The 11359-nt window shown below is 51.7% G+C and overlaps 1 protein-coding gene across 2 annotated transcripts; it reads left to right on the top strand.

Annotated features, from left to right (window-relative positions):
* The first annotated feature begins 322 nt into the window (after positions 1-322).
* On the top strand, positions 323-11015 carry HBEGF (heparin binding EGF like growth factor). Of its 2 annotated transcripts, XM_019740397.2 has the most exons (6): positions 323-764; positions 965-1138; positions 3939-4116; positions 9267-9422; positions 10214-10304; positions 10651-11012. In XM_019740397.2, the coding sequence occupies exons 1-5, from the start codon at positions 719-721 to the stop codon at positions 10284-10286; spliced, it is 627 nt and encodes a 208-aa protein (XP_019595956.2). In that variant the 5' UTR covers positions 323-718; the 3' UTR covers positions 10287-10304; positions 10651-11012. The 2 variants fall into 2 exon arrangements, with proteins under 2 accessions (XP_019595956.2, XP_019595955.2); XM_019740396.2 differs by lacking the exon at positions 10214-10304 and having other exon boundaries at positions 384-764; positions 10651-11015.
* The last annotated feature ends 344 nt before the right edge of the window (positions 11016-11359 follow it).

Here is an 11359-nt window from a genome sequence, read left to right as displayed (position 1 = left end):
AAAGAAGCGAGCTTCCTAAACTCATAAGGTGACATGGTGGAGACCCCTGGTTTGGAGCAGGGATGGGCCTAGACCAGGCCTGAGAGAAGGGAAGGAACGAGGGGTGTCCAAGGACAGAGCTCAGCTCAGCAGTCACAAGGCTGCAGCGCAACAAGGGTTTGGGTAAAGGTAGGAACTGGTCCTCGCCACCTGCCGGTCATCAGTCCTACCCACAGTCAGGCCGCGGCTGCCCAGGCCTGGTCCCAAAAAATGCAGGCACCGCCCCTACTCCCGCCCCCTTCCTTGCCGCGCCCGCCGGGTCGGGGGCTACGCTGCAGGCGCCGGGAGCCAGGCGAGCTCCCAGCGCGGGAGGGGGAGGGAGAGGGAGCGGCGCGGGGCGGGGCGGAGCGTCGGCGCCTGCCGAAGCCTTATTCCCGGCCGCGCGCGGGGAACGCTCAGTAGACCGAAGGAGCTGCGCGCGGCACGCGGCTGGCTAGCCTAACCGAGGTGCAGGGACTCGGGCGGACGGACGCACGCACGGACGGACCGAGTGAGCAGACAGACACCCAGCGATCGCGAGCTCCGCGCAGGTCCAGGCAGGCTTGCACCCAGAGGCCGGCAGCAGACCGTGCCCGGCGGAATCTCCTGCGCTCCGCCCGCCCCGGCTCCAGTGCCAGCGCCCCGTGGCCGCCGCCTCCAAAGTGATTGCTGCCTCGCCGCCTCCGCCGGGTCCGGGACCATGAAGCTGCTGCCGTCGGTGGTGCTGAAGCTCTTTCTGGCTGCAGGTAAGAGGGCTGCCGACGCCCCCGGAGGTCGGGGGGGATGGGGACGCTCTGCTGGGGGTACGGGGAAAGGTCGCTGCAGCTCCCCCGGCGTGAGCCACTTGGTGGGGCCCGTGCTCCCTGGCAGGCGAGCGCCGGCATTGGTTTGTGGCGACCGGGGGTCTGCGCGGGCGGTCTAATGCGGCCTCGCCCCTCACCCGCAGTGCTTTCGGCGTTGGTGACGGGAGAGAGCCTGGAGCGGCTTCGGAGAGGGCTGGCGGCTGGAACCAGCAACCTGGGCTCTCCTACTGAATCTACGGACCAGCTGCTGCCTCCGGGAGGCGGCCGGGGCCGCGAAGTCTTGGACTTGGAAGAGGCCGACCTGGACCTTTTCAGAGGTGGGTGTGGGGACTGCCCACCCTCAGACCCTCATGGGCGGGTAAAGAATAAGCAGATCTGAGATTCAGGCTGTTTGAGCACACCTGTGGGTTGAGGGTATTCATGGGGGACTTCCAGGAAAAGGTTCGTGGCCTGACAAGCATAGTGAGGGATCCTGGAATAAGGGTCCCCCTGTCTTTCTTGCTCTTGGGTGTCATATGTCAACTTACTGCCCTTCTGGGTACTGTGGGGCACATTGAGACAGGCAAGGTATCTCAGGTCCGTACATTCCTTTGGCATAAACTGGGTGGTAGGAACAAGGAATGCTTCGGATGCTTTCCCTAGAGTTTCTATGTAAAAATGGGCACAAGTTCTAATTCCCACATCAAATGACTATTATATGTAAAATAACAGATGCGGAGATGCGAGGTACATAGTAGGTGTGCAGTGTTAGTTTCCTTCATCCACCTGTCTCCAGGTTGGGGAAACAGAGGGGAATGAGGAACTCTTGGTCTCCCCAGGTGAGGCCAGCACCTCCTAGGAGGCTATGAATTATGAGCACTAGATCCCTAGGGAGCTGTGTTGAAATGCTCGGTGTCTACAAATCCTGTCCAAAGCCTGGAGTCTTCCTGACCACCTTGAGTCCCTGAGAGAAACTCCAAGGGAGGAAGGGCTGGGTGGGATCCTTCAACCAGCAGATGTGGCTGTGGCAGGCAGGGCAGAGTCCAGAGCCTCTGACATGGCCTGCTTCCCAGCACCTGCAGCAATTCTTGAGGGTGGAGCAGGGGTTGAGCCCTGGAGGCCCGGAATGACTATATTTGGTTTGAAAGATACCCACCTGTTCTAGCCCCACCCACTCTGCAGCCACCCATTTCCCTCCTAACACAGAACTTCTCTTAGGTGCTGTCTCTGTCTTGTATAAATCAAAGGTCTGCTGCAAAGCTGAGCCAGGGCTCCCCCACCCTTCATCCTCTCATAGTGGCTCTTTGGGTCACCTCTGGATTCTCCTGTCCCTCTCCTCCTAGGCTGGGCAGAGCTGGGCTGTGACTCACCCTCCACCCACATGGCTGCTCTTCATACCTCTACACACCTGACTCACGGCTCCCTCTGCTTGGCAGGAGCCTGGTTGTCACCTTGTCACTCTCTCCCTCCCTTCTCTGATTGGCTTGGGTTAGCTGCCTCAATTTCATCACAGCTCCGGTCACTGGTTTCCTTTGAGCATCTGCCACACCTTGTGAAGGGGACTGGGTCTAGACTAGAGGAAACTGGGGACTGTGGCACTACTGGTACCTGTCTCTCTTACCTTCCCTTGGCTTTGCTGGGTCAAGACTATTTTTCAGGTCAGGGTATCCTATAACTTAAAATAAACGTTACCATTTTTTAAGTGCCTGTTGTGTTCTAGGCATTCAACATGTTATTGTAGGTTAATCTTATAGCAACCCTCTGAGATGGGAACTCTTGCTGTCTACTTTTTACCAAGAACCCCAAGATTTAGAGAGATTAAGCGACTTGCCCAAGATCGCGTGGCTGAAATTGGAGCACAGGTCTGCTGACTTCAGAGCCCATTCATTGTCTCATTCCTGACTCAACATTCCAGATGCTCTAGATTTGTCTGGGGTAGGGGATGGAGGTGTGTGAGGCAGCTTGGTGTGCTGGGAAAGAGCACTGGATATGGAATCCAGAGACTGTATTTCTGATCCCACCGCTGTATGACCTTGGGCAAGTCACTGCCTTTGGGACCTCAAGTTTTTCATCTCAAGATGGAAAGCCATGATATTCTTTCAAGTCACTTCCAGCTTGAAGATGCTAGATCTCCAGTCTAATGTATACGGTCCATTCTCTGCCAGACACGTGGCTACAGCCATGGACAGTTGGCCCCTTTTTCCTAATGGAGGCAGGGAAGAGGGACACTGACATCAGACCCCTGGGCTGATGGGCATAGCTGGATGTCAGTCCTAGCTGAATGTCTCCATGAGGTGGTTTTTCCCTTTTGAAGTGTGGAAAGAATGGGGGAGTCATTGTTCTAGTTCCTTCTTGGATAGTTCCTTACTTTGCATCTTTCTACCCCTTGTACACATTGTAATCGCCATCCTAGACAGGTATAAACAGGACATTTGGGGAAAACGTATATGGACCTTTGAGAGAAGTGGTGAGCTGCAAAGGGCACAGAGCAGGGAAAATGTTTTGCTTGAAGTCAAAAAAGCAAGGCCCTGACCAGGGATGACTTGCTCGCTGTCCCTGAGACTGGCTCTGCCCTGGGCTTATGGTACCCTGGTGCTAATGGGAACCCCAGAGGAGGCCACCTGGGCATGGGCACTGTTCTTATTTTAGGAGCTTCCTCCCCCACCCCACCCCCCAAAACCCCTTCAAGTACCTTCTCCAGAAGCAATTTTTATCTCTGACACTATTTTCCTGCAAGTGGGTCACTGAGTGCGGCATCAGGAAATGAGGCTAAAATAGAACCAAGTGGGCGTGGGGGAATAGGGGATGGGGATGGACAATGGGGTGGGTGTGAAGTTGGTAGAATTGCCCAATCAGCGGCAGTTACTCAACAGAAACTAGCATTCTTGGAATGAGGTTCTCAAACTGAGCTTGTGAAATGCCTTCCTTGGGACCCCTATTAGCCTCGACTTCTCTACCACTTTCTAGTGATTCTGCCCCATCTTCCTTCAGCCCCTGGGAGGCACTGAGCCAAAGGGCCTTCCCAGGCCTCTGACTTCAGGTGGCATCAAAGAGTACATCCTGCTTCTCGATGCTGTGCTATTCTGATTCTTTCTGCCAGGAGAGAGAAAGACTTATCAGAGTGCTTTTCTTCTGCAGCTGCTTTCTCCTCCAAACCACAAGCTCTGGCCACACCCAGCAAAGAGGAGCGTGGGAAAAGAAAGAAGAAAGGCAAGGGGTTAGGGAAGAAAAGAGACCCATGTCTTCGGAAATACAAGGACTTCTGCATCCACGGAGAATGCAAATACGTGAAGGAGCTCCGGGCTCCATCCTGCATGTAAGTGTCCCTGCCCCAGTTCTGATTCTCAGCACACTCTTTGTCAGCCACGTTGCTGTTCCTTGTCGTCACTATTCCTTGAATTCATAATTCTACCCAGTTCCTTCTCAACCTCTGGGCGGAAGTTGGGAGGAGGGGAAATATTTTTAGTCAGAGGAAGGGGCTCGCTCCCCCCTACATAGGATGCAATTTCCTGTGGCGTGGGTCTGTGATATTCTTTCATCCTTGGGGACATTTCCTCCTTGCTCAGAAAGGAGCATGTGGCTAGGAGAGCTAACACCTGAAGGCAGGTCCTTCATTCCTGCCTCATACCTACTCCAGTATGTGGAGTGGAGTTCCTATAGCCTCATTTCCCAAGCTTTGCAGGCAGGTATGAGATGCATTTGGACACATGCTGTGCAGGTGTGCGTGTACTTAGACGTGTGTGCGTGAATGAGCAAATGTGGGTTGAGTCCTACCCACAAGGCATGGCAGGACTGCACAGAGTGATCATTGTGGGAGTGGGGAGAAGCCCTTCCCCCCCTTTCCCTTCCCCCACAAGGGCCAGGAGGTGGGACATGGTGAGTATTGGCCTTTGGCCATGGGGTGGGAGAGAACACTTCCTTTGTGCAAGATTGACAGGAAATGGAACCCAACCCAGCAGGCATCAGCCCCCAGTCATACAGCACCACCCTTCCCTGGGCAGGGGTGTGGGTGGAGAGACCGTGGGTTCCCCAGCCGATCTGCTAGGCCAAGCCCAGCAAACGGCTGTCTTGGCAACCCCTCAGGGATGACGGCACTGCCATGCTCTCTGGCAGGCATAATGTCGCCAGTGTGCCTGAGGCCAACACCCGCGTCAGGCTGTAAATATCCACTCTCTTCTGCTGGGCACGAGGCCCTGTAGGGAGGTAGGCTCTGTGACCTGGGAGACTCTGGACAGGGCCAGGAGACTATTGGGTGCACACCACCTCTCAAACTATCAAGAAGACTGGCTGTTTGGCATCTCTTCTCTAGTGATTGTGCAGATCCCTTGGCTTTTTAAAGCTTCCTTGTCCCATCTGATCTCACATAGCAGAGCTACCCTGTACTTGGCAATTGGCAGACAGACCCATTACGCCCTACCATGTCCACGGTTACTTGTGTGTCCTCTCCTCTACCATCCTTGTCAGGAGCTTGATATTAGACGGGGTTGTGTAAGAATGACATAGACAGTCGCTACATTACCCTTCCCAAAGTCTTGGGACAGGGCAGGAAATGTTTGTCTTAAATTTATAAAATGGCATCATTAGGACAGGGTGGAGGCAGTGACTCTGAGGGTAGTCAAGATGGATTGAGGCCAGGAATCTATCTGGGCCAAACTGGTTCAGGGCGTTGGTGGATGGACTTCTACTGTTCAACTGAGAAGCCTTGTGAGACTGCTCCTGGAGAGCTGGCTCAACCAACCATGTAAGCCCTGAGGTCCCAGATAAGGGTGCCCCGGGCCAAGCTGGTGATAATTATGATGATGCTTCTCTCCTTTGCCTCGGAGCTTCACCATTTACATTTAATATGACATGAGCCCAACAGGTATGTGTTGAGCACCTACAGGGTGCCAGCCATTCTAGGGGAGGGGGAGATGTAGTCCTTGCCTGTGATTCTCAAAAGCCCTCTGCTGGGTAGGCAGGGCTTGCTGTCTGTACTTGAAAGATGAGGAAACTAGAGCCAGGAAGTAGGAAGTGATTTGCCTGAGATCAACTGCTAAATAAGTGGATGGAAACAGGACAGGGACTCAGGTGCCTGACTTCCAGTCCAACATGCTTTTCATGTCCCCAGGCTGCCTGGGTGTTGGCTTGCGTCCTTCTTCCCTGTCTGTCCTCACAGAGTTTGAGCAGGATTTTATATAGGACAGCTGTTAGCCTAGAGGTCTCAAGGCTTTTACTAGCCAAAGAGCGTGGCAATCTGATTTGAAGACTTTCTGTCTGCTTCCTAGGCAGATTACAAGGGGCTAGATTCTGTGGTGTGGCTGCCTCCTGCCTCCAGCCCTTGGTACTCAGGGCAGAAGGCAGCAAGAAGATACAGAGCTCCTGGTTTGGGGGAATGTGACATCTGGGCACCTACAGCTGGGGCCCTTTGTGGCTCTTCCTTGCCTCCAGACCCAGGAACTGCCACAGGGTGTGTCCAGGCTGCTGTGGTGAGCTTGAGGCTAGCTGGCTTCCTAAACCAGCCCTTCGTAGCCACCATCCACAGGAAAACCCTTTTGTGTCACCAGCCAAAAGTTGCCCTCAAAGAGCAGTTTCCTGGGGCTCCTGACTGGCTGCTGACCCAGAAATTGGCTGCAAAGTTTCCTGTGGCTGGAGGAAACCTGCGGGCAGTTGGCTGAGGAGGACTCAGAGCTGGCAGAGGGACAGGCCTGGGGGCTCCACTTGCCTCCCTGCCAGATGCTGAGATGGAATGGCGAGCCCCTTCTCTTGGGTTCTGTCTGACCTTGCTGCCCTGCTCTTCAGGTATAGGCAGTACCATCTGGAGTCTGATTATATAGTAACACATAACGTGGGACTTGGCCTCTTATTTAGTGCTTTTATCTATATTATTTGATCTTCACAATACTCTAGTGAGATAGGCATTTATTATTCCTGTGTTTTACATGAGAAAACCAAAGCTTGGAAAGGTAAAAGTAACTTGCTTAAGATTGCCTGGCTAGAAATAGCAGCAGAACCAGTCTGAACTCATGTATTCTGAGTCCCCTGCACCGAATGGTGCCCCCTCCACTTCCTGGGCTCAGGGTGAAGAAACCCAGTTTGGAAGACATCTCTGGACCCTAGGGGGTTCTTGCTTCTGTTGTAATACAAGTTCTGAAATAGGTCACAAGACAAGGGTAGGAGGGACATGTCCCAGTTTGATGGGTCGCTAGCTCTGGGGAAGACACACGATCTTGCCCCCACCCTGGGATGTTTGGAATGTACTCATCCCTCCTCCTTCCCTGGGGAGCCAGGAGTCGGTTGCAAATGGAGAGGGAGATGGGTAATATTAGGATGTTTACATTATTATCCTTTTGACTCAGGGTGGGGGTGGAGGGATTATGTAACTGAATTGCCGGACTCTGAGGCCAAGCTTTATTTCTATCATCTGAGTAACTACCTGTGGGCTTTGAATGATGGGCTGGAAGTGAAAAATAGGCTCAAGTTCAGCTTCCCTCTCCCCAGGAGAGCATAGTCTCTGAAGTCATCCAGATTGCAGAGTGGCTCTACCACTCACTAGCTGTGTAACCTTGGGCAAATTATCTAAGAAGTTAAGCCTCAGTCTCTTCATCTTTAAAATGGGGATAGTAACTCCTACTTCATAGACATATTTTTAAGATTAAATGAAATGATCCTTGTAAAGCAGTTAGCACAGAGCACTCATAGTAAGCCTTTAATGTTTGCTATTTATTATTTATTATTCAAGTTAATAATAATAATAATACAGTCAGAGAGCAGGGTCAGACAGCCTCAGGAGCCCATCAACCCATCAGAAATGTGTTTCCTTGGGGTAACCTACACTCTTCAGAGAGGAAAGAATAATGAACTTGGAATCTGCGAAGACTGGTTTCTAGTCTTAGCCCTGTTGCCTCCTAGTTGTACAACTTTTGGCAAATCACTTAATCTTTCTGACCCTTAATCTTAGTCTTTCAATTTGTAAAATTGGGCTGTCCCTGCCTACCAGGATGTTATGAGTCTCATTTGAGCTCGTAGATAAGAAGAGTGTCTCATAAACTATAAACTACTGTGCATGAGTGATTTTCCAGGGGTGCCCCTGAGAGCTTCCTCCATGTCCTGACAGGATGGGGGGCATGGTTTTGCCCACCTGTGCCAATGGAGGGGGCAGGCAAGAAACTGTGTGCTCTGCTGTGTGTATAGTAGGTCTGACCTACATTTATCCTGTAATGAGGTGGTTCCCCAAAGCACTCAGGAGAAGCTAGAGCAGAAAGAGGTGCTGGGCAGGACGACTGGGGAAGCCTGGCCCCTCTGCCGCTGCCAGGTCTGGACAGGTTCACTTCCCAGGTGCCTCTCGGCAGGAAGAAGGGATTCCTTTGAGGCACCATGCACACCACCTGCTTCCCAGAAGGAGGCTGAGCTCAGAAAAGAGGGAGGGCCCCCAGGTTCTCAGTGCTTCCTTCAGCAACCAGTACCATGGCACCCCTGGCTGGGCGGTGGGCAGTTACCCATGTAACTGGGCAGCACACTGAGCTCCGAGTCGGACAGTCCAGCACGCACCTCTGCCTGCTGTGTGCCTGTGGGGAAAACAGCTCTGCCTTGCTGTGTGTCCATGGGGCTCCTACCTACATCAAAGGGTCTCCCAGTGCTCAGAGAAAGGAAGGGACGGAAACGTGCTTGTTCAATTGCAAGTGCTTCCGAGTCTCCCTAACAGCTTCCAGGAAATGCTTTGTGTTAGAAGAGGCAGTTGCCATCTGATTTATTTCTTGAGTGAAGAGAGCCAAGGGGTTGTTTCTGACATTCTTCCATGCTTTGGCAGGACAGCTGGGCAAGATGTTATCTTGGTTTGTTTGCTCTGTCCCTCCCGTGATGAAGGAGGCCTGACAGCCCAGCATTCAGAGGCCAAAGGCTGAAGTTGAGCTTTCAAGTTGGACCCTATATCCGGGGGAGCTGGGAGTTAAATGAAGGGAACTTGAGAAAAGTGACTCCTGGCAAAGGCACAGGACCTATTAATAGGTTGGGCAGTGGCAGAGAGGGACTGGACGCGGGAAGCATCGATGGGGAAGGCCGGGTTTATTTCTGGGTCGGAGTGTTGAGGGGCCTCACTAGAGTGAGTGATACTGAATCTCTTCAGCTCAACCCACCAGCCCTTGTGACTAAGTCCTCTTGACTGAATTAAAAAGAATGTCTTCACACACATGTAATAAATCATCCACATGTGGAACATATCTAGCTGAGACCTGGAAGTCCTCCTTCCCTTTTTCCCTGCCCGGAGCAGGAACCTCAGGCCAGAGAACCAGAGGGAGTGGAGAAGAGGGGACAAGGAGTGAGGGAAGAAAGGCACGTAACCCTCAGAGGAGCCTACTGGAGGATAGAGGAAGGGCAGGGACTGATAGTCTGTGGGTGTGAAGAATGGGGTTTGGCTCATGTAGGTGGGCCACTGACAAGTGAGAGGCTGAACCACTAACCTCATCTCCTCTTTGTTCTGTCTTGAACCAGCTGCCATCCAGGGTACCACGGAGAGCGGTGCCACGGGCTGAGCCTCCCAGTGGAAAATCGCTTATCGACGTATGACCACACAACCATCCTGGCTGTGGTGGCCGTGGTGCTGTCTTCTGTCTGTCTGCTTGTCATCGTGGGGCTTCTCATGTTTAGGTGAGTGTTGGGGGCCCCTGCAGGCTGTTTCTGCAAATCACTTCCATTCCTCTTCCTCCTCCTGGGTCTTCTGCTTGGTGCCCACACGAGCCGTCCATCCTCCGCAAATTCTGGGCTATGAGTCTGATTGACATTCCTGAGGACAGGTTCTACAAGAACCTGGCTTCTCTGCCATGACATGAGTCCAGGGTCTAGAGCCCAGGGCAAACTTGCCAGGCTATAGCAGGTCCTACTACTCACAGCAGGACCGGTAACCTACCTCTTCACACAGTCGTTTTTCCTGGCACAGTTCTTTTAATGGCCTTAGTGTGTGGTTTGGTAGTCATGGGTGGTGCTATTGGTATATCCTTCCAGTTCTGAGGCATCTGGACCTGAGGCCATGCTTCCAATCCAGGTTATGTTCTAGGTTGGGGGAGACCTACCAAGCACTCAGTGTTCATTTTCATGCAGCACAATTCATTTGTTTTGAGACCTGGACTAAGTTACCTGTCTCTCTGAGGGTTGCAATCTTTCAATGATTGTAATCGCTGTCTACCTACCTGTCATAAGGATGTTGTGAGGATCGTATATATGAGGTGAAAGTTCTTAGCAAATCATAGCCTGCTGTTAGAGACAAGCATCTCTTGGGGCAGTTGGACCTTTGGCCAGAGGGTGTTAGGCTGCCATTGCTCTGGGCTTTTCCAAGTAGTGGAGGGAGACACCATGGCAGCGTCCTTTAGAAAGGACCGCCTCTGGGACTTGCACCCTGTTGTAGCAGGCAGAGCTTGCTCACAAAACTTAACCTTCCTCAGGTACCATAGGAGAGGAGGTTATGATGTGGAAAATGAAGAGAAAGTGAAGTTGGGCATGACTACTTCCCACTGAGAGAGACCTGAGCTCAAGGTAATGGTCCATCCTTTGTCCCATGGCACCATCACCACCTTTCCTGGACCTGTTTCAAGGCATGCTGAATTCTTCTCTTGACATAGGGGTTGGCTTGACCTGGGGGCAGGCTACTGTAGAGTCAGGGTCCCATGCAGAATTGTTTTCAAAAAGGCCATCAGTGCTTCCATCTCCACTTAGGGTGAGAGTTGCAAGAGGGATATCCAAGAGAAATGCCTGAGGGAACAGTTTCTCCTGTCCTTATCCCCGCTTCCACCCCTTCCCACTACTTAAGGCTGGACGTAGGAAACTCTTAAGATCTCTTAAGACTGGATCCAGCTTTAAAAGTCTTCCTCTTGTGCTTTAGGAATCAGCTGGGGACTGCTACCTCTGAGAAGACACAAGCTGATGCCAGACTCTGCAGAGGGGAAGGACTTCACAACTAGCCATGAAGACTCCTTTGTCCCCAGTTGCCATCTAGATTGGGCCTCCCACAATTGCTTTACCAGAGCCTTCAAGTGCCAAACAGAATATGTCCAATGGGATCTGGGTCAGAAGGAAGCAAAAGTGAGGGACCTTTATGCTCTTCTGATTCCCGTCCACCCCAATTAACCCCATAAAGTTTGTTTAAACACTTATCTCCTGGATTAAGATGCCAGTTAAATTCCATATGCTCCAGGATCTTTGACTGAAAAGAAAAAAAAAGAAGAAGAAGGAAAAGAAGAAGAAGGAGAAGAAGGAGAAGGAGAGGAGGAAGAAGAAAAGATTTGTGGACTGGAAGAAAGTAACAAAGATTGAGAAGCCATGTACTCAAGGAGTCACCAAGGGATCTGCCATTTGGACCCTCCAGCGCTGGATTTGATGAGCTAACTGTGAAATACCACAAGCCTGAGAACTCTGAGTTTTGGGACTTCTACCCAAATGGAAAAATAACAACTATTTTTGTTTGTTTGTTTGTTTGTAAAATGCCTCTTAAATTATATATTTATTTTATTCTATGTACGTTAATTTATTTAGTTTTTAACTATCTAACAATAATATTTCAAGTGCCTAGACTGTTACTTTGGCAGTTTCCT

The sequence above is a fragment of the Rhinolophus sinicus genome, linkage group LG10, assembly GCF_036562045.2.
Source record: "Rhinolophus sinicus isolate RSC01 linkage group LG10, ASM3656204v1, whole genome shotgun sequence".
Taxonomy (NCBI): domain Eukaryota; kingdom Metazoa; phylum Chordata; class Mammalia; order Chiroptera; family Rhinolophidae; genus Rhinolophus; species Rhinolophus sinicus.
The sequence above is the reverse complement of the archived record's forward strand: the minus strand, read 5'-3'. Positions and strand labels throughout refer to the sequence as shown.

Bases quoted from the DNA above. Each gene is read 5' to 3' on its own strand.
- HBEGF (XM_019740396.2), top strand. From the start codon at position 719: ATGAAGCTGCTGCCGTCGGTGGTGCTGAAGCTCTTTCTGGCTGCAG. The intron at 765-964 runs GTAAGAGGGCTG...CCTCACCCGCAG, and splicing joins GAAGCTCTTTCTGGCTGCAG to TGCTTTCGGCGTTGGTGACG. The intron at 4,117-9,266 runs GTAAGTGTCCCT...GTCTTGAACCAG, and splicing joins CTCCGGGCTCCATCCTGCAT to CTGCCATCCAGGGTACCACG.